The 23,720-nt window shown below is 35.5% G+C and overlaps 1 protein-coding gene across 2 annotated transcripts in view; it reads left to right on the top strand.

Annotated features, from left to right (window-relative positions):
- RanBP3 (ran-binding protein 3) overlaps positions 1-23,720 on the top strand; it is a 68,883-nt gene that overhangs the window by 22,131 nt on the left and 23,032 nt on the right. The window contains exons 1-5 of one of the 2 annotated variants that reach the window (XM_089085745.1): positions 1,970-2,113; positions 4,865-5,011; positions 8,314-8,448; positions 9,207-9,312; positions 22,860-22,968. In XM_089085745.1, the coding sequence (XP_088941871.1) occupies positions 2,092-2,113; positions 4,865-5,011; positions 8,314-8,448; positions 9,207-9,312; positions 22,860-22,968 (519 nt within the window). In that variant the 5' untranslated portion in view covers positions 1,970-2,091. Of the gene's footprint in view, positions 1-1,969; positions 2,114-4,864; positions 5,012-8,313; positions 8,449-9,206; positions 9,313-22,859; positions 22,969-23,720 lie in introns of those variants that run through there. The other variant, XM_089085744.1, reaches the window with a different exon arrangement.

Raw genomic sequence — 23,720 nt, 5'->3', positions numbered from 1 at the left:
AGAATTTTAATTTATGTTAAGATGAGCCCTCTAAAAATAAATAAATAAAACAACACGTATCCGTGATCTTTTTTCTGGCAAAAAATGAAAAATTTCACGTTTTTGCAGATGGGAGCTTCAAACCCCTATATTAGGGTTCTCTGATACGTTGCATCTGATGATGTGATTTTCATTAAAATTACTAGACTTTTTGGTATTTTTTACCCCCTTTTTCGAAAACGAGGCACATTTCCTCATGCTTGTATATTTTTATAGGTAAGACTAAACTTAATTAATCTTATATATTTTTGGAATCAGCACAAAAATTCAATTCTATTGATATATCTATTGATATAAGAATTCCGTGTTTTAGAGTTTCCATTATTATTGAGCCGAATCGCTCCTTACTTACAGTTCGTTACCACGAGCTATTTGATAATAACAATCTAAGCACTTTAAATCGATTGTATTTTTTCCGCAATACTGTACTTCTGGGATATTTCTGGATTTTTAATGTATTTTTTTTTGGGGGGGGGTACCTTTTGCACAACCATTTTCTTGGTTCCATTACTATTCTCACGTTTCCAGTTTGAATGGTTTAGCTATTGTGAAAGACACTTGAATTTAATCATGTAGAATAATGCGTAAATAGAATTGTGAATCATCAAAAAGTTGTTACTAACAATTAGTTGTTAACTGAAACAAATTTGTTAACAACAATTCGTTACAATTGATTTGGTGCAGTATTTAAAATAGTACATAATAAGAGTTAAAACTGGTTTAAAACAACATTTCAAACCAAGCATAAAAATGCAGTGCAGAACTATAAAACAATTATCTTTCACTGTTATTTCTTTATTGATGGAATTTCCAGGTTTATTTTTATCTCCGATTTCGTGGACAAAATAAATCAGTAATTTTTCTCCAACAATGTTTCAAATTGTTATGAAATGTCCCTTACATTTTAACAATTTTCTGTTAAATGTGAACTTACAATTGTTAGCACGATTGATACTAACAATATTCCGTTATAGGATGATGGAACTAGGCATAGTGTATTTTCTATTTCAAATATCATGGGGTATCAATCTGTGTCTCTTGTGCACATTTAATCTGAATATTTCCTTAGGGATGAATTCCATTTTTCATTCATATATTGTCCATTGGACAACAAGTATATGGGTGATACTTGTGATACTTGAGCCAATTGTAGGTTATGGAGGTTAGTTAAAATGGTAAAGAGAATTGTCGATAGCTGAAATCTACTAGCCCCAGATATCAGGCACTTACACAGGACTTTTTTTTGGGCGGAGAGACCGATAATTAAAAATCGCCAATTTTATATAATAAGTTGAATAAAAAGCACCCAGAAATTCTGGAACATTTAGGATTTTGCGTGTCCCCTCCCCTCCTCTGTGTTCGTCCCTGTCAGATATTTAGCATTTTTTTTTTTGGTTTATTTTAAGCTGAGAGGTAGATTTTTTTTAATGTAAGGGGCTGATAGTTGTCAGTTCGGAAAGCGAAGTGACGCCCCGTGTCTAGTTAGAGTATGTTTTATTTTGCTATAAAAAAACAACTTTGACGTACATATCACCTACAGGCAGAACACATCCAGGGAATGCACCCGAGATTGGGCGCTTATCAACACCCTAGGACATTACTACGAGCTCGAATCTCAGCTTTTAAAGAGACTACCCTGTTTCATAGCAAGTGTCGACGTAAAGCTAGAAAAATTCGACACGACGGCTGGACGACAGAGAGAGACCCTTGATCGGACACAAATGGTTGCCAGATACTCATGCTGGTTCAAGACTCAGAAAAGTATGCATTCATATTGTGAAACACTTAATCGCTGCAACATATAAATATTTCTTATCTTATTAGCACTTGTCTATATCCTTTGCATTTCAAGCACCGACTTCGAGTGTTAGACATTTCATGATTGAAGATAAGAAATATAAAAAAGATGTGACATCATGGAAAAAAAACCAATCAACTATATATGCAGATGTGGAATTGTTTCTTCATGTGCTTAATTTTATCAGGCCAAAGAATCTGCTATGAAATATTGTTATCGATCTTTCGGTTTTATGAATATAAAGGTGTGCTTCTATGTTAGCTCTGAGAAACTCAAGTAAGTTTTCTCAATCTTCATTCAATTATCAACAAATATATACTTTGCCACATGTTTAGAGTCAGTGTGAAACTAATCGACGCTGGCAGCAACAAATTAACAATTAGTAAGTGATAGTGCTAAACATAAAACAAATTACCACGCTGAGATTATGAATACTCGACTAAATTAACTATATTTAAAATTAGTGTAGTATGTTCCTCTCTCACGTGTTGGCTTGAGCCTTTTGGAGTTGACTTAGAGATTGCCAATTTCGATTGCAAAGAAGAATCTGCGGTGCTAAAAAAAAGACATTGTTGGATCAGAAAAGAACATTAATAAATAGTCTGTACATCAACTGCTTTAACATGTTCATTATTTGTATATCTAACTTTCTTAGAAGCATCATTTTGGAATAGTCAGCTCTTTCTTTTTTCTGTCATTAGGTATCCCTTGCAATACATGTGGGTTAATTGTCAACAATCCTATGCCAATAATGTTAATTAGAAAAATTGGCCCAACCGTAGTCAATTGGGTGACTATCATCGATTAGGGTTTTTTTTTGTTCTTGCAACTGCTGTATTAATTGTAGACTTCTGGAGTGGTCGAGGGTTACTCAGGGTATTTTTTCATGGTTGCAGTGTCAATCACAACCTAGTCAAGAATGAACTCTAGCCCATAATAATCGAAACTATGGTTAGAATCGAATCGCAATCATTGACTACTTTTGACTTTAACTACTGAGTTAATCTAAAACATCTGAAGCGGCCAAGAATTAAAATAGTTCGCCCCTTAAAAAAAGCCCCGCACTCTGAACTGATATTTAACTATTGACACAATTTGTGTTCATATTGTGTGAAAGATATCGTATTTTTGGCTAGTTAAATATAACCTATGTCTTTGATTGTAACGATTTGTGTGCTGGAACGACATGCGAAGAAGTCAAACAATTACTTGCACTGAGCTACTCACAGAAAAGTATGACTATCGTTTGTGGAAGATACCATTTTGTTGTATGACAATATGTATTTTTCAAATATCCAAATATAGCATCATAAAGAATACAAGAGCAAGAAGTTTCTTAGGTTCATGAGATTCATGATTCATGAGAAAGATGGATTTATGAAATTAATATAGGTAATACTCGGCATCGGAAGCCTTGCTTCAGAGTGCTTAAGGCATTTAATTTGATTTCTAAACTTATACAGAGTATTTATACCGTGTATTGCATAGTGCGTACTTGGTTACCGTATTAAGAAAACTGATACGACTGAAAATTTGATTGAGATTAAATGCATTACTATGTGAAATCTAGCGTGAATGGATCTGTCCAAGACAGGTCAGATGGTTTTCCCTGTAATCAGGCCGTTAACGGAAACATTAGAGATCTACTTAGTATTTAATTTGTAACTTTAGGACCTTATGATCTTTATTTATGTTTGAATTGCCTTCTGAAGCAGAAGCATAATGCGTGGTTATCGACAATGCATTTTTGGTTAGTGACATCTGCAAACTCGCTAGTTATTTCTGATTTTGTTTATTAATTCAAAATAGGTGTTTGCCATCATTTCCCATGGAACCTAGTATTATTGTATTCTAATTTGTAGATACTGTATTTTTTCTGGGAAATTTGTATTGTTTCGACCGGCTGTGTCGCCCTTTGTTTAAGCGTATATTTACTGCCTTTGGCTCTATTTAACTTGCTAGAGCCATAGCAATTTTGCTACGAAGCACGTGAAAAATGATATGGAATTTCATGGAACTGTCATGTAAAAGTGATTGTTTCAAAGATTCTGACTATTGTTTCAAGACCTTTGTTTCGTAGATGTTTCTTTGGTGGTCCTAATGGATGCGTATTTACGAATTGGGAAGTTTATCGGTTGTAAAATTATTACGTCACTGGGTAATAAACTTTACTGGAATAGTAAAATTTTTTAACCTCACATGCCCACTATATCTACGCGTTGGTTGACTTCACGATGATACTGGGAATGCAATGTCAAGACATCCATTGTTCTTTTAAGTTTCGGGTCCAATAACGCCAATGAGTCAAATTTTATCTATTTCCTGTAGAGAAGCCCCACCTCCTCTCCTTTTTTGGTATTGAATGCAACCTGTATGTCGGTATGGAAAGCGGCATGGGGTTCTGTTAAATGAGGGCTAGATTAGGGAGGGGGTTGGGTTGTATGGTGTTAAACGGTATTTTTGTAAAAAATGGGGTTCACTTAATATCATGCTGAATATTGGATTTGGATCATATACATATATATATATATATATATATATATATATATATATATATATATATATATATATATATATATATATATATATATATATATATATATATATATATATATATATATATATATATATATATATATATATATATATATATATATATATATATATATATATATATATAATAAGTCATTATTCGACCTGAGAAAATGGGTGTAAGGAAAATAAAAGTTTTTTTTTATGTCCTGGAAAAAATTTACCGTTGGTATTATTTTCTGGATTGGTATTCAAGTTGTTTTTTTTTTGGCGGGGGGAGGAATTTTGTAGGAAGACTTCCCAAATTGAAAACTCATTCAGTGATACCAGCGGGAATTCACATAGCGATATATCTTGGTCGTTTTTGCTTAAAAGAAAATTGCCGGTGCTCAGCTGTTTGAAGACAAGAAATATTATTTCTATTATTATGTTTTATTGGTGAGCTTTTTTCGTATATAGCTTTTTTAAGCTTCAATCGTCTTTTCTCTCTTTCAGCTGTTTTCGCTACTCCAAAGTCCATATCCTCTGGACCACCTAACCCATTTAGTAGCAGGAGTCCTCCTCGACTTAGAGAACCAGATGTTATTCAAAGACCTATTTTAGCACCGAGCAAGTTTGGTGCCCGTCCTTTAGTCAATGAAAGTAAGTTGACTTCGTTATCCTATATGTACTAGAGACTACCACCCTCTCTGAACTCCCTCCCCCATTTTTTACCTTAAGAATTTTCTATTGCTTTCCTAAAAGTATTTAGAATAGAATAAATGGCAATTTGACATTACATCTTTTCTATTTATTGATTACCTTTCTTAATGTTCGAATTGCAAATTATATTGTTTAAAGCTAATAGGAATCATTTTCGAGGCATCATGCCAAAAAAGAAATTGCACTTTTAACGCATTGTTCTTGGTAACAAGTTGTAATGCTGCTCTTTACTTGCGTTTGTTAAAACTTGCTTTTTGTAAAGTCAATTTCGGTTTGTTTTTGTTCTGATATACAGGGTTGTCCTAAATACTATGGACCTACCACCCCCCTTCAACGCTGTTTAAATTAAAGTTTAACTTTGTATAACAATGCTTCAAGAACAAGGGCTTATTTTGGTGTTTTCTTTTTCAAAACAAAACACATATTTTCCTAAATAAGAGCGATGTTCTTTACGCTTAGGCTCAAATTTTTATCAGAATGTTTTGGTATTCATAAACTAACTTTTCCCACTAAGACTACCGTCTGCAGTGAAAGCCAGGCTACCACTCCCTTAGCAACCATATTGCAGGCTTAGTCCAAACATATCCGTTCAAAGAAACGGAGGCTCAGGGTTAAATCCCCCTCCATAATTATTTGAAGTAGATCCCATAGAAATTTTGAAAAAATGCACTCTTTGAGGATTAAGGCCTCCCCCTTCCAGCACACACATAAAGATACAGTAACCTCCGCCTTAATAAGCTGGTGCACAACTATGCAGTTTCCCACTATTGCTAATTTTAATGAACAAAGGGTCTATGACAACAATTATTTTTCTATAAACCACGAATTCCCTGCCGAGGGCCAGTATATTTCAAGCTAAGTCCCAGCTGCCTAATTCCAAGGACTTGCTGAAAAAATAAGCCAAATTCCGACTTTATGTAAAAACCAGCTAAATCCTAAGTGCCGGATTTGGCGACGGGGTACGAGAACAATTGAAGTCCTATCTCAGCGTTAAACGATCTAAATCAAGGATATTGACTTGGACTAAGTAGACCAAGGCCGTACCCAGGATTTTTTTTTCGGAGGGAGTTTTACTCAAAAAAAATTTGGGAGGGGGGGGGTTACACATAAAACCCTCAAAAAACGCATACAAAATTTGTTTATATCCATTTTTGTTACGTTTTTACGAGTCAGACAAACATTTCAGGGGGGGGGGGGTTCACCCCTCCCCTAAATCCTAAGTGCCAGATTTGGCGACGGGGTACGAGAACAATTGAAGTCCTATCTCAGCGTTAAACGATCTAAATCAAGGATATTGACTTGGACTAAGTAGACCAAGGCCCTACCCAGGATTTTTTTTTCGGAGGGGGTTTTACTCAAAAAAAATTTCGGGGGGGGGGTACACATAAAAACATCAAAAATCACATACAAAATATGTTTATATCCGTTTTTGTTACGTTTTTACGAGTCAGACAAATATTTTTTTTTAGGGGGGGGGATTCAACCCCCCCCCCCTCCCCCTCTCTCTGGGTAAGGCCTTGGAGAAGACTTCAGATGGACTAAGAAGACTTCTGACTAAGATGGGCCTAAATCAAAGATATGGACTGACTATGAAGACTTCAGATGGACTAAGAAGACTTCTGACTAAGATGGGCCTAAATCAAAGATATGGATTGACTAAGAAGACTTCAGATGGACTAAGAAGACTTCTGACTAATATGGGCCTATTTCACCATGTTTCAACCGGATCATTGAAACATTACTTGTCAGAATGATTGGTAAATAAGAGTGGGCCTGTAACCCCTCGAACACCCTCTTGACTTAGTAGCAAGAAGGTAGGCACATTTATTTTGGTTTAAACCGTAGTCACGAAAGGATTTTCATGTGTAAGATTTAAGATTCAAAATGGACCTGCGATCCATCTAACATTCATGACGCCCAACCCACTGCCAAATTTTAACAGAAAAGGATGCATTTTGCAGCTTATTTGAACCAAATCCCTACAAAAGTTTCAACTTATATGATCGACAGCACTAAGTGTGCCTGTGACCCATCTAACAACAACCTCACACCGCTAGTTTTAGGAAGGAAAGGGCAGTTTCTTCTGTCCAGTGAGCTTGAAACTTACAGAGCAAGTATCTTGAGTAATGGAGTAAAACATGAGCTCGATGATTTGTTGATGCATATGCCCCTTCTCCAACCATTGAACAAACGTGGCTCTAACCCCTAGAAGTTTATAAAGCGAGAACCTTGGGGCAAGGGGACAAAAGGGAAGAATTTTCAGAAATGTGCATTACTTCCAGTCCCCACCTACCTTCCACAGGACATCCCTCTGATCCGTTTGAAATTTGTTGGGCATCCAGCTACAACCGATTAAACTCCTCCTTTTAAGTTTTTCGACTGTTGCTTTTTTTTTTGTCAAGGTACTAGAAGTTTATAAGTTTCAATAGTTGAAGGCTTAGTCACTGAAAAATGAAACTATGAAGCCCTAGCACCTAAAAACTTGAGTATGGAAGAGGAAGTGAATTGCCTGGAAATGTCACAAGAAACTTGAGAGTATCAAGGATGTTCAAAAAAATCTATAGGACGCTTTCATTACGACCCCCTAGAGGATATTCATTTGCTCCTCTAAGACAATAGTTTCGTTCAGATCAAACTATTCTTGAGGATTAATGGCCAGCGATCTTCATAGGAAGTAAGCCGTTCCCTGTATATCACGTTTATCTCTTAGATGAACATCGTGTTGCTTGGTTCTTCTCAAAAGCTCATCCAAACCGTCTTTAAATCTTTATCTTCTTCTTCTTCCGGTAGCATTTTGGGGAAATTTTGTTCTGGGTTCTTAAGTGGAAGGAGCTTCAGTAGGGCCCCATAACCAGTTCACTATGTTTAAACTCATTTGTTACCGGATTAACATATTGGTGGAATACTGTGAAAATATTTTTCAAGTTATCTTCAACCCTTTTTATCTTTTACTTAATTATGAACAATTCTGAAAAGAAAAAGAATAAGCAACAGAAAAGGAGAAGATCGTTGAGTATCGGAACACTGGACGCATCTGAATATTATGAAATTTGCCCGACAGCCAAAAATTGAAACTAGAGCCTTCGTATATAAGGTGTTGTAGACAAAAAAAAAGATAGGAGCATATTTAACTAATCAATAAAGTGATATAATATCTAGTATAAAGCTTATTTAGATGGTTTGTGATATTCATGATTTTAAGCAGTGAAAATGATTGGGTATTGGATCTTCTTCATTTTTAGATCAGTCATCAAGTGCAAAATCTAGAATATTTTTGAGACCTTCTTTACTCTCGCAAGTCACTACAAATGGCACAACAGAGCCAACGACAACGGCCTCTACTTTTGGGGAGTCAGTGTCGAATTCTTTTCTTAGAGGTAAGCTCATTCGAGTGATATTTTTTTTCTTGCGAATCAAATTATTGTTGCGATTTCTTTTATCTAACGCACTTCTTCTTTTATCAATTCTTTGTATATAGATACATATTTAGTTTATTGAAACGAAAAGCAATTCTGCGATATAGTCGCTCTGAGTTGACAAAAGTGCAATGCTCACTCAATGAGATGTTTTTGTTTAGATTTTGTACACTTCTGCAATATTTTAGCTTCAGTAATTCAAAACGTACTATGTTATAATTTTGTGACCGGTTTCTACACTCACCAATCGAAACTTCGCATGTACAAGTGATTGATTGAACATAAATGGCTGAAATAACATGTGGATTCTGGAACATAATAACTCATCTGTGTATAATAATGTCGAAAGTGTCAGCGTCCTATGACTTTGGGCCGGATTATTTTTTCTCATATTTTTTCTAGACTTGAAATACTTTTGTCCGCGAGGACAGGCGACATCAGTGTCCTGATGTCGCCGGCTATTTGGTATGAAACGGGGGTCAGTGGCGTGGTTATATAAGCTCAGCCAGAGTTGACCCAGCTCTAAATGGGCTCCTGGAGAACTTTGGGGAAGGTAAACAGGAAGGGTGCGGGAAAGCACAGGATGGCTGGCCCCCAACCTCGATTTCTCTTCCTGGCCGCAGCCATGAGACAGATATCAGCATCGCCGGTAGGGACCATAAAGTCCAGTGCCGTATTCTTAACCTTAACTTACCATATTTTCTTATCTTCTTTTTTAGTCGGTAATCTAGACAAGGAAGTGGCAATATCTGTTAGCAACGGTTCAAAAGATCCAGATCATCCCCCGGAAGCAGAAATTCATCCAATATCCAATAATTTATTCAGGTATGCTACCTATTTAATTCAATTCAGTTGAACTTTGCATTTTTTCCTCCTTTCATAAAAAATCGACACTACAATCATAATTCTGAAGCTCAATGGCATCGTTTCAATGATCGCAATTACATTTTGATAAATTCTTTCGGAAGAGCGAAAATATAGGGTTTTGTATTGAAAATCTAAATTGAAATCTCACGGCTACGAGGATCCTTTGGCTTGATAAATTAGCAGTGCCCAAGTTGTTGCCCATAGGCTGCATTTTGTCCACCGGGCACGTTTCATTCTTAGTTTTAGAACAGGATTTAGGATTTCTTCGGGATTTCCGCAAAGGGTTTACCTCTCGAACAAGGATGTGTCGGTAAATCCATTGATGCTTTGGATTTTGCTAAAATTTAGGTGAAAAAAACTCTAAAATTTAGGTGGAAAAATCGAGTTAAATGGGTGGCTTTCTTATACAGCAACTATTGCATTTCCGTCTGTACGAAATATAAGATTTTAACAGATTTGTCCCACAGAGGGAACTACTCTTTAATTGACTTAAAGCAGCAACGATGAAAGCTTTTCCCAGAGCCAGAGTTGCCACCAGGTAAAAGAAAATCACCAGATTCCTGAAAAAAAAATCATCGAATGTGCAAAAAATCAGTACGCTCTTGAAAAAATGGCTAAATCATCAATCAGTAATTAGAAAAAATTTTCTAAATTATAATACAGCTGCTTTAACAGTCAACTTGGTCTTGTTTTTTTTTAAATCCCCGGTTTCAGTTACTTTTAGACTTTTGTCAATAAGACTAATTTGTTTCTTTGGTATGTTCAACACAGGGGCACCAATGAGGAGAGGGTGCAACTACTTCCCCTAGATTTTAAAAAATAGCATTATTTTAATCTTTTTTCTAAGCAAAAATCTTTTTTGAAAATGTCTCTTTGTATCTTTCAAATATTTTGTGGTAAAGAACTGTAAGTAAGGAGTAACTCGGCCTTATAGTAGCCGAAACTCAGAAAAAGGGAAGTTTTTTTTGTGCTGATTCAAAATATATACAATTCACTAAGTTTAGTCTTGCCCGTCAAAAGATACGAGCATGAGAAGATTTGCCTGATTTTCGAATAATAAACAACCCCAAAAAGTCAAGTCATCTTAATGAAAGTCTCTCCGTCAGATGTAGAGTATTAGATAACACTACCGTAGAGGTTTCAAGCTTCTTTGTGCTGTATCTACTTAAATCTGGAATATTTTTTTTTTGCTAGAAGAATGATCACGGATTGGTGTTTATTTGCTGTTTTTTTCCCCGGGAGTGATCGTATCGAACCAATGGTCATTGAAGACCGGGGAAGGACTCATTCGAACGGAAATTAAAAGTTCTGTTATTATTTTTGTGTGAACAAAAAGATTGAAGCGTTACTAGTCCCTCTCCTGAGCTCTTTTTTCCCAAAGAGATCTGGTTAAAATTCTGAGATGGCCATTCGGTTTAGCTTTGTTGAAAGTCGAAAGGTCTAATAACCAAGTCTCTGGGGGGACATGACCCCGACAGTCCTTGGTGAAAAAGCTGCAAGCTATACAATTTGCCCATTGCTTGCATGTAGTATTTGTTTTGGAAATTTTCTGCCGGGGATCTACCATGGGGAGGGAAGTTTCCGGGAAAACACTTATAGGAGAAATTTTACACGGGAGATGGGAAAATTTTTAGAAATTCACGCATGGAATTGTTTTAATTTGTCTGACTCTCCACACCAAACTATATTAACCATTAAATGTCAGTTGCAACTGAACTTTCGAAAAGGATATTGCTAATAAAAATAAAAAGACAAAAAATAAGCAACACGGATTAATGAATAATGGCTCAGTTCAAATGTTCAATAAAAAGTGACAAATTAAATTCCTTGCTATGCCGGCTTACAGCCATAAAACTTCCTAATTAAGCAGTATCACTTTATGCAATTTAATATCAACTTCTGAATTGAAACGCAAATCATATCAACCCAGTCTCTGTCAAACATGAATAACTTATTTTCAATTAACTATGCCTTTTATGACAGAACAAAGAGAGTAGTTTTTGTTTATTTTCGGCTGTCAGTAAGTTTTCACTAAAGCACCTCTTGCTTTCAATTTGTAATTAGTATGATTGTTAATAATAATTAGCTTCCTTGGTGATGTGTTCACTTACATTTATGCGCTATATCGTAAAAATCACTTCATTTAGGAAATAATTTACTAGTTTTAGAAAAAGAAAACCAGTAAAAATCGCTAACCGAAAAAAAAATCACTAGGCAAAAATAAAATTACTATAAATAGTGATAGATCCCTAGGGGGTGGCAACCCTGCCCAGAACCTTTATTGAAGCTCTACTGTCAATTTTATTATTACTAATTTAATAGTATTACTATTAATTTGAGCATTTCTAACTTAAAGAAAACGCCTGGAAGAGCCATTTTTATAAAAGCATGTGTTTCCCGTGATATTTTCGAAAGGCAAATATTTGGTAACCTTTGCTTCAACTACTCATGACGCAAAACACGAATTCGGCTGTTATTGTCGTTTATGATACTTTAAATTATAGTTTTTTAATAATAAACGGTTTGAATACATTCTAAGACCACACTGGCTTTACAAGACGTATGAAAACAAGGAAAAATAGTCTAGAAAACGAGGTCGATGTCAGCCAGTGGACAGAAAAGAATGAGCTTCTACTGCTACTAACAACTCACCGCAGCACAAAGCCACCTGAGACCAACACAGCTACGCACGCTCCTCCTCCATCTCCATTCTAAGCCTTCCTCTTTACGTCCTCCCAGGAAGTTTCCACTTCCCTTAAATCTTTCTTTATGACATCCTCCAAGTCCAATTGCGGACGACCTGCTTTCCGTTTAGCCCTAGAAGGTTGGCCGAAAAGGACATATCTTTCATGCAATCTGTCATCCTTCATCCGCAGAAAGTGCTCTAGCCATCTCAACCTTTCTTTTATTATAGCCCTAGAAAGCGGGATTGAACCACACTTTTCGCACAGCCGACTGTTTAAAATATAGTCAGTCAGCCGGATACCCAAAACAATCCGTAGGCAATTTCTTTGGAAAACATCTAGCAAATCTTACTCCGTTTTTTGGAGCGCTCCTGCTTTAGAATCATAATTTGACCACTGTCGTGTAGCTTCCAATATTCTAATCTTGGTTCGCAGACTTATGTTTCTATCCTTACAAACTTTTTTCAACTGTGAAAAAACGCCCTGAACCTTGGCTATTCTACTTTTAACATCCTCATTGCTCCCACCGTCTTTACTAATAATTAATTAAAAATACTTTTCACAAAATAAGTTTTTCAAAGAAAAGTAAAGAATTCCATTAAACAAAAAATGAGCAAAAATAAAATCAAATAATCTACCAAGCGTGAAACTACCACAAATCAGTATTGATAAATAAATGAAACCCAAAACGAACAGAAATTACAATAAATAACCGAGTCAAACTCAAAACGAGCAGAAATTAACATAAGTTGGGCTCAAAACTTCTATGCCTTCCCAAGGCCAGAACAAAATTTGCACTTTAGTGAAAAAAATTTAGTGTTTTTACTTTTATAACTTAAATAAATAAAATAATATTAACATTTTGATTACTAAATAGCAGTATATCTATATTAAACTGGCAATGCAAATTCATTCAACAACTTTCAATTGCAGCCATTTCGTTCCACTGTTGCATTAACATCAAAACTAGCAATGAATCTCCTCCACTATATGTTTTGTGGACTTGGTCAAACTAGCCTCTGAACAGTTCAATTCATATTTTCTCGGTGGTTTTCATGGACATAAGCCCCTTGAAACTCCAACATACTTGCGCTGAGCACGTTAACGTTTTCCGGCAATTAAGATAATCTTGCAATAATAAGAGATTACCAAATACTTTGTACTTGTATATTTGTGTGTAAATAAACTAGTTTATTGAGTCGTAAAACCACTACAAACTAGATCAAACCAAACAACTGATGTTTTGTAATGTTTGCCTACAAGATTGCGCAACTCATCAAGATTATTCGGAAAAAGGACTGAAATGACTTATTATTCAGTTGTTGTACAATGAATGCGTCATACTATATCGTCGCTGCTAAGCTTAAACACCATTTATGACATTTTATCCGAAAGTGACTTTGTATGTACTTAATATTCCTAGATCACTACGCTAAAAGTTTACGGTCATAGGTAGACGTAATTTTCACTTATTACCGTACGCCTGAAGGTCGTAAGTGTGTAGTTACGACTGTAAAGCGGACACAATTTTGTAAACCTATGTAAAGTTTTGGATAATAAAATTTAAATATCACGAGGGGGCGTCAGGATTTTAGAAATGGCTAGATGGGACATGGCCCAAAATCGGTTGGGAATCACTGATTCAAAAGCTTTGCGCAATTTATTCATTTTTATTATTGCAATCATCAGTGGTGTCAGTTGCGGGGGGGGGGGGTTGTAACATGGAAATCTTAAAAAGAAAATTTAGAAGCAGACCTCGAGTTCTTGGAAATTACCATACTTTTAGGATTTTCCTCTAATTCACATTTTATAATCCATATAAATATATATTTTGGTGCATAAAGCTATATTCAAATGCTTCTGACAGCCAGGCATGGAATTCCAAGGACAGTGTTATTCTAATGTGCGTAAAAACTAACAAACAAAACAAGTTGATTGCCAAACGACAAGTTCCAGAGTCTCAAAGACGAAACACAATCTTTTGCACGTTAGAAGTGAATAATACATTTAAAAAACTATGCAATCATACGGTAGTTTTTTTTATGAAGCTCCGAGAAGTGGTAAAAATTTTGTTGTTGGATGTTCTAAGAACACAAAAAAGAAAGAAAAAAAAAGAGCGAATTGTGGGTAAAAATAGAAGAAACGTGTTAAGTTTCAAGAATATAATCTCTAAGCGACCAACGTATCAGCAACAAACCGTGGTTACTACCTCTAAAAACAGACAGCGACCCAATGGAGAAAGGCTTTAAGTGGAATAAAATCCTGTAAAGTCGCTCATCTACTTGATTAAGCGACCAACCAGCATCTATTTCTGTTACGACTATGGTTCTGACATTTCAGGCATCAAAGTGAATGAGTTGCGAAGTTGCGACGGAGAATGACACCCGATCTTTTCCTTTATCAAATTCAACTTCAATCAGACTCAATTTCTTCATCAGACTCAACCAGGAATTCTTTAGATGAGTCACACGTCGAAGAAGAGGATCCCAGAGATCTTCAAGTCGATCCGTTTGAACCTTATTACTTGGAGTATGTTAGGCAAAAAATAAAGCAATAAAATCAACTTAAATCCTAGGGTATTGAGGTGAAATTTTGGAGAATGTTGAGCTAGATCAAAAGACACTATCTGTGTCCAAGTTATCAAAAAGGTGACATAAAATGTTTTAGGAACGGTTAAGGGTACTAACTTCAAACTCTGCGACAACTTGCGACTGTGTTTGCTTGCAACTGGTAAAAGTCTGGTCAGTTAACCAACCTGGATAATGTTCACTTATTAGTATTTCCCTTAGAAAAGACAACTCTTCCATAATAAATTTCAGAAAATAAATACTAAAAATGCGATCAGTTAAAGATATGTTCAAACCAATTTTTAATTGGCGAGCGTGATAAAGGTTAAACCATTATCTAGATTAATTAATTGATCAGACTTTTTCAAAAAGAAGGAAACAGTTTTTAGAGATTTCAAAGGAAGTCTTGGAGACAACTGAAGAAAAGAATGCGTTTCGATTTTGACCATATGTTCCAGGACTAAGTGAAAAACTTAAGAGAATTTTACAAAGTAATGGTTCAAAGGTAGCTTTAAAGAGTAGTAATACTTTCGGTAGTTTTTTTTTAAATTCTGGGAAGGATTGAACTTCATCTGAGCAGCAAAGTGGGGTCTATCAGATCCCATGTACTTGTGGAAGCTCATATGTGAGATGTACTAACCGGAATTTAAAAATGAGATTGCTACAGCACCAAGACTCTATTTCGTCAACCTTAAAGCAAAATTCCAAACCTGAAGATTTCACGTCAGCACTATCGGAACAATTTTGATTTTCCCGACCATTTTATCTTGTTCGATTATGCCTTGTGGATTTCTAGGTACGTGCGTTTAAAGCAAACTTTCAGGGAACAATTGAAATTAAGAAAAGTTTATTCATGAACCTAGCTCTGAAAAGATAGTCAGCACTATCGGAACAATTTCGATTTTCCCGACCATTTTATCTTGTTCGATTATGCCTTGTTGATTTCTAGGTACGTGCGTTTAAAGCAAACTTTCAGGGAACAATTGAAATTAAGAAAAGTTTATTCAAGAACCTAGCTCTGAAAAGAGACGTCAGCACTATCGGAACAATTTCGATTTTCCCGACCATTTTATCTTGTTCGATTATGCCTTGTTGATTTCTAGGTACGTGCGTTTAAAGCAAACTTTCAGGGAACAATTGAAATTAAGAAAAGTTTATTCAAGAACCTAGCTCTGAAAAGATACGTCAGCACTATCGGAACAATTTCGATTTTCCCGACCATTTTATCTTGTTCGATTATGCCTTGTTGATTTCTAGGTACGTGCGTTTAAAGCAAACTTTCAGGGAACAATTGAAATTAAGAAAAGTTTATTCAAGAACCTAGCTCTGAAAAGAGACGCGGGTGAATTTTGCTTGAATTCTATTTACGATAATTTACTGAAGTCGGATAAAATAAGGTCCATTTCTCCCAATGCGTTTGACCTCTGCCCAGCTGTTAGTTCATATAAAGCTAACGAACCGGAGCCTGGGAGGTCAAGAAGAATTGCTTCCGGTATTGCATTGCAAAAAAACAAAATAAAATAACAAAAACAAGAGCAATAAACAATAGGCTCTGTAGTTATTTTATTTTTTTATATATATAATGTTATTGGCTTAATTGTTTTATTTTAGTGTTTCTGCTGATGACCACTGTACATGTGATCGAAATATCCAGTATATTTTTTTTATTGTTTTTTTTTCGCTGTCTAATAAAAGGATTTATCCCTGTTCGAACTGTCTTTTATTAAACTTAAGCCCAACAGAAATAAATTCATATAATAATTCAAACTCAAAATGGCAAGAAGTTACTTCTAAAGAATAAATGAAACCCGTAACGAACAGAAATTAAAATAAACGATCACAGAGGGCATAAAACTAATAGGTACTAATATAGATGAATAATTAAATCTTAAGCGAATAAAAATCAAATTGAATGTTCAAAACAAACTTCAAACGAACAAAAATTACTACCAACAGAAGTTCGGCTACTAGCCTTTTCCCAGTTCCCTAAACGTAAGAGTCTCAAAACTTGTCACGTCATTTTCGCTTTACTGAAAACAAAATAAGTTACAAACATTTTCTTTTGTATTTGCAACATTGAAAAAAATAAAAATTATAGTCAAATAAAACTTTGGATTGCTGAATTTTCAGCAATCAATATCGTTATATATTAAATATTCAGTTTATTCTCATTAGTTCTTTCCAGTCATCTTGATTATTAAAATGATTTATGCTTATATTTTTTAAAAAAAATGCATAATGGTCAAAATACATACACTTTTCAGTAAAACGAAAATTACGCAACAAGCTTTAGACTTTTACGGGGGGTGCTACCATTTCAACTAACCGTCACAAGCACTAAACGTCATAACATCCAACCGTCAGAACCACTTACCGTCATAACATCTAAAAAATTTTTTAAGTTTATATAATAGTAATAAGTATATAATAGTTTAGAAATAAGTTTCGGCTATATATTTGTACATCAGGAGGGTGGGGGTAAAGCATAGCATATATTAAATATGTAACCTAACCTAACCTAGGTACCTTTTCCCGCCTAAACCCTAAAAAACTACGGTTCTAAAATTTTAGATGTTATGACGGTTAGTGGTTCTGACGGATTTTTTTGTCGATGTTATGACGGATTTTGTAGTGCACCTGACGTTAGTGCTCCTGGCGGTTGGATGTTATGACGCCTTTCCACTTTTACGTTTTGGGATGGGGGAATTTGGAAGTTATTAGCGACTCTGCTTTTGAAGGAAAGCTAAATAAAAAGAAATTATCAGCTTATAAAAATGAATGTGCATTGTCAGTTTAATATACATATACTGATATTTAGTAATCTAAATGTTTATATTATTTGATTTATTAAAGTTATAAAAGTAAAAACATTTATATTTTTTTCAGTAAAGTGCAAATTTTGTTCTGGCCTTGGGAAGGCATAGGGATTTCGCGCCCAACTTGTGTTAATTTATGCTCATTTTGAGTTTGACTCGGTTAATTATTGTAATTTCTGTTCGTTTTGGGTTTCATTTACTTATCGATGTTGATTTGTGGTAGTTTCACGCTTGGTAGATTATTTCATTTTATTTTTGCTAAATTTTTGTTTAATGGAGTTCTTTACTTTTCTTTGAAAAACTTATTTTGTGGAAAAAGTTTTTTAAATTAATAACAAAAATAACTGTACGTGCTATAGCTTTAATACCATTATTCTTAAATTCGACAATGCAAAATTAGTTATAGAAAGCTTATTCCATTTTGTCAGAGAAAAAGTAAAACTTCATCGACTAGGGAATCGGAACTTCTGTATTTAGAGATTATGATTTACCGTATATTTCAGAAAAATATATGAGACATACGGCAATTTTGCTAAGGTTTTTGAAGAAATAGTATGAAGTTCTAGCAGTATTCAGAATTATTTGATTTTTCTAAGTGAACAAAGCAATTCCGTATATAAGAAAGTTCATGCTGTCTTGCAATTTCGCATTCGAGATCGATGTCTCCAGAATCATATAAGAAATCTAGAAGAAATACAGAATTTTGTTATCTGGTCCTCAGAAAGATAACTTAATATTCTGCCGGAGAACTACATAAAATTGTCCTGAAAAACTTTACTTTCCCAGCTAGGATTGTTCTGCTTTGACTTACTCCATGTACACGAGTTCGTCCGGAATGAGGCAGACTATGTCTGCTGACCACGTGCCTCTGGATATTGGGTTTTCCCTATCTAAACGCTCCATGTTAATGGGCAGCCTCAACCTTATGAGGTGGGTGGAGCCCACCCCAGGGACTCTCAGTATCTAGGCAAGTACTAGCTCTAATTAGATCCCAGGCCTAGGGTCAGTTGGACCCGCAACCCACCACCCGAAAAATTTTTTTGCAACGAAAAACTATGATACTGCCTCAGATGACCTACCCCCCCCTTTACCTTCCACGACCCCAGCATGTCCCTGGAAAGATTTCGGACCAATAACTGAGCCGTCTTGACGAGGGTGGAATACATCGCATTCGTGGACTTTAAGGCTGCCTTCGATTCTGTTGATCGCCGTTCACTTTGGCTGATACTAAGAACTACGGGTCTACCCAAGAAATATTGCTCACTCTTTGAAAAGCTGTATGAGGATACGGAAAGCTGCGTGCAAGTCAAAAGACAAAGCCGATGAATTCCTCACCCAAGCCCACATCCCGATGGACGAAGCTGCGATCCTGGCAAGCGATAGGTCAACCTGGAGGCGCCTAGTCTCATCGTTCTCTACGCCAAACCCTCGGCAGGAGCCTTAAGTCTAAGTTAAGTCATGTACACGAGGAAAAAAACAGTATTATTTTTGTTTCTGAAAAATCACTGGAAATTTTATGAGGATCACTTGAACTTTTCTACCTCGTTTTAGAGATTCTGATACCCAGGAAGAATGTTGAGTTTGCATCTCCTATGAATTCGGATTTACAGACCGCTGGTCATGAGAAAAAAAGCAAAAAGCAACAGCGAAAGAGTCAGTGTTGCTCCGCAACACAATTATGCCTAAGAGACGTGCGGATTAAGAACCGCTGTTCAATCCTGAAATAAAAAATTTTTGTATCTATTATCGGTCGCGATCTTAAGGTTTATTTGTAATTATTCAAACAGCCATACAAATTCGCCAAAAAACTCTTTTTTTTATGAAATAATAAAAAGAATCGTTTCCCCGAGTCTTTGCTAACAGTTTTTTTTTTTTTTTTTTTTTATTAAAGGATACTCCTAACTTTTGTAAATAGGGAAAGACTCTTGATATAGCCCGTATATTCAGTACAGTTTTGTAGGTCAACTCCAAGCAGTTTCTTAGACCGCTCTACCTTTTCATTTCTGTATAAAATAGATTGAAAACAGATAATGGACGAGACTTTTGACTGTATCTTAAGGATGGCCGGCGTTTACCCCCCCCCCCCCCGCAAAATACCCCCACCCCCCGTGGAAAATACTCCCCCCCCCCGCCGTGAAAAATAAGTCTTTCCAAATTTGAGAACTTTATTGGAATTTTTTTTTCGTGTGTGAAGGAATTTTGGTACTCATGTATTATACGCCATTCACTCTAGTTTACGCTGCGTAAAACACGAGAAAAAAATAGATTTCCCGTTAGTTTTTTTCAGCTTAGCACGAGACAAGACAAAGACAAGTGACAGAATAGATGGGAAATATATAATAAGGGGGGAGGTAAAGTATTTGGACAGTTTGAAGTCAGATAAAAATTCTTACTTCATAATATGCAGAATAATTGTGCCTACTTTACTCCCCCCACCCCCTAATGTGCAATATATAGCCCAAATTCGTTTCTAAAGTAACGAAGAAACCTGTTTGGTCTCGAGTTTTACGCGTCGTAAACTTGAGTGAGTGGCGTATAACACACAAGTATCGGAATTTTTCATGAAGAGATTTTTCTTATAAAGCTTCACGTTAACAAAACAACCAGCCTTCTTTAGTTAACGTGAAGCTTCATAATAAAAATACAGGAAGAATGATGTTAAATACTATTGATAGTATTCTTAGGGAATCCAGGCCCTTTAGCTTTATTTCTGGGGAGAATACTAGAAAGCTTATAGCAATCTTAAAATAGGAATAAACTGAGAGGCAAGAAGACAAAATAAGGGCCAAGGCTACAAGATAGGGGACAAAATTATTTTCTAAAGTTATCTATTTAATAAGGAATACCAAGAAAGGGGGGAGCCCGGCCAGAGAGAGATGGCCAAAACAGATCGAAGCCTTATAAACTAATCTAGGTTTTGCTCATTTGAGTAAGGGAAAACAACCCCTTCTGTTATAGCAGAACTACAAAACAATAGCTAAACAAGGAAGGATTCTAGGCGTTTATCTCCCGGAAAATATCCCCCCCCCCACGGAAAATGCCCTTCCCCCAGAAATTAACCCCTAGAAAATAACCCCTACAGAAAATACTCCCCCCCCAGTGGAAAAACTTCTGCAATTTTTGGCAGCTACGGGTGCCAAATTAAAAAAAATGAAGAAGAAAATAAAATGTATGCGAACAATCATCAAAATTAAGCTAAAATATATGCACCAAAAAGTTTCAGAAGGTTTAGCTATCCTTTGAAAGGATAATTGGCTTTGGGAACCAACAAATTCTTATTGTTTAAGTTTTTAGGGACGAAAGCGTTGTCAAATTCTACGAGTTAGTTTTCCTTATCTTCCAAGTGTAAAACAACCACAAATAACCATTAATAAATAAATGAAACCCAAAACTAACAGAAATTATTATAGATAACCTAGTAAACTCGAAAAGAGCAAAAATTAAAAGCAGAATGGCTGACAACACCCATGTCTTCTCAAGACCAGAAAAAAATTTTCACCTTACTAAAAAAAAACAAAAAAAAAAACAATAACCCGTGTATTCTCAGTTTGATATACATATTCTGATATCTATTCCTTATAGACTTTATACTTCTTTATTTGTTAGAAAGTCTAAAAAGTGAAAACACATAAAATTTATTTTGTTTTCAGTAAAGTGCAAATTATGTTCTGGTCTTGAGGATGTGTGGGGGTTGTCAGCCCTATAATGTTAATTTTCGCGTGTTTTGAGTTTGGATCGGTTATTTATTGTAATTTCTGTTCGTTTTGGGTTTTACGCTTGGAAAATTATTTGAATTTATTTCTACTCATTTTTGGCTCAACAAAGCTGTTTGCTATTCTTTGAAAAATTTGTTTTGCAGAAAAAGTTTCTTAAATTAATTTCTGTTCATTTTTTATTGACATAGTCTTTTTCATAGAAAAAAAAACTTTATATAATTTGTTTTTTTTTTCTATTAGACTCCATAGTTAGTACTTTGAAGATTATTTGACTTTATTTTTGCTCATTTTTGGTTGAATGTGGCTCTTTACTTTTCTTTAAAAAACCTGTTCAGCATGTTTCCCATTAGCAAATACTATCTGTAAGTAAAAATAAAAAAACAACAAGCTGTTCAACTGAAAGTAAGGAGCAACCTCAAACTTTAAAAAGAACAGAGATTATTACGTTTGTGAAAGAGGCTGCCTCCTCCGCAAGACCTCTCTTAACGCTAAAGTTTTTCTTATAGAATTTTTGAACAAAGCTTATTGTTCTAATTAAACGGTCATTGTGTTTCAGGAATCGTTCTTAAAGAATTTGGACAAAAAGTCAAAACTTTAGCGTAAAGAGCAAGGTCCTGTGGAAGGGGCATTTCCTTTCATATACGTAAAATTTTTGTTCGTCTCAAGTTTTGAAGTAGCTCCTTACATTCAGTTGAAAAGACTTGTTTTTTAAAATTTAATTTCTGATCGTTTTTAAATAATACCGGAAAACCCGGCTCTCTCTCCATGAAAAATTCCGGTACTTGTGTATTATACGCCAATCACTTATGTTTACACTGTGTAAAACTCAATAACAAACCGGTTTTTTTGCTAGGTTCTTCCCTACTTTAGAACAAATTTGGGCTATATATTTGTACATAACGGAGGGGGGGGGGGTAAAGTATAGCTGGTCTGCAGGCAAAATATGCTAAGGTACAATTATTCTGCATATTATTGAGTAAGAATTGTTTTCTGAGTTCAAACTGTCCAAATACTCCACCCCCCCCCTTATGTGCAACTATATAGCCAAAATTTATATATTTGATTATGTATTTCCCATCTATTCTGTCACGTCTCTTTGTTTTGTCTCACACTAAGCTGAAAGAAACCAACGAAGAAACTGGTTTGTTCTCGAGTTTTACACAGCGTAAACTTGAGTGAGTGGCGTAAAATACTTTATACCAAAATGACTTCTGCCTACGGAAAAAAAAACAAAAAAAAACTCAAATAAAATTCTCAAATTTGGATAGCCTTCTTTTCTACGGGGTGGGGGTATTTTCCGTGGAGGGGTATTTGCTGGCGGTTTTTTTTCTCGGCGGGATGTTTTTCGGTGAGGTATTTTCCGCTGGGGGTATTTTCCTCTGGGGGTATTTTTCGTTTTTTTTTCGGGGGAGGGGTAAACGCCTAGAACCATTCTTAAGAGAGTGTTTACTACAAAATACCCAAAAATTCCGGCATCATATCTGGAAGCCTACGAGATGTGAGGCCGAAATTATGGGGCATTTTTCAGCGTACATTTTAACTGTCTCAATTAAAAGTTTTACCCGTTGTTTATATATTCTTGTTTCACTCAACTCTGTACCTACAAATTCCAAGAAAGAGTGATGCTTCTGTGTACCCCTTGCAGAAACAGAGTGCCTGGAATATGCTCTTCAACGTATTAAAGTAAAAACTTTTGGAAGTAATCTGTTTTATTTATTTTAGAACGACATCTACCGAAGTCACGGCTCAATCCCAAGTAGCTACCTCGGTTGCCACCTCAAATACCAATCCCACCTTTATCTTTGGCCAAAACCTACACGAGCGTGCACTGGTTTGTTTTCTTTTCTTATTTTACAGCATTGAGTATTTCCAGATAATTAAAAGCATTAGATGCCTTATCATAGGGTTGACATTTAGAATGGGCATTGGGTGGTGAGGGTATAATGCTGAAAAGAATGCGCTCTTGGACCAAAACGCCCACGCTGATACACATATTCACGTATTCTCTTCCAAATATGTCTAACGCCTCTACACAGTCCAAGGTTTGCTCTCCTATTCTCTATGGTGAATTTTTTGGCCAAACGAGTTTTGTGTCAAAAATAAGAAAAATGAATGTAGACTTGAAAGGCTATCGGTAGCAGAGCGTTTAAGCAGAAGCTCAGGAAATTTTAATTAAGGAAATTGTAAAGGGATTGTAATTAAAGAATTTCAGAAACAAAATCAGACTTCGATGGATCTCAATATGTATGTATGTATGTATGTATGTATAAATTTATTGCCCATCATAAATGTAAAATACAACACTGATGGAGTATAAAGAAAGAAAAATAAATTCTGACAAATACAAACAGAACCAAAACATAGAAGAACAGACAAGAATAAAAAAAAATACAAATAGGGGCAATTGTATGCAAGAACAAACCTATTATCAAAGACGGACAACTTCAGAGGTTCTTTCACCAATAATCTGCCTCCGGTATGTCTCATTTCTTTTCTGTACCGCGGACACAGGACTTGCAACTCCATACCGCAAGGATAGTGAGCTGTTATTAGTCCAGAGAGGCAGCCTTAGCAAATATTTCG

Source organism: Artemia sp. Qi Xiang Cuo, chromosome 3 (assembly GCF_049724085.1).
Source record: "Artemia sp. Qi Xiang Cuo chromosome 3, ASM4972408v1, whole genome shotgun sequence".
Classification (NCBI taxonomy): domain Eukaryota; kingdom Metazoa; phylum Arthropoda; class Branchiopoda; order Anostraca; family Artemiidae; genus Artemia; species Artemia sp. Qi Xiang Cuo.
Note: the sequence above shows the minus strand (reverse complement) of the source record. Positions and strands in the feature narration are given on the sequence as shown.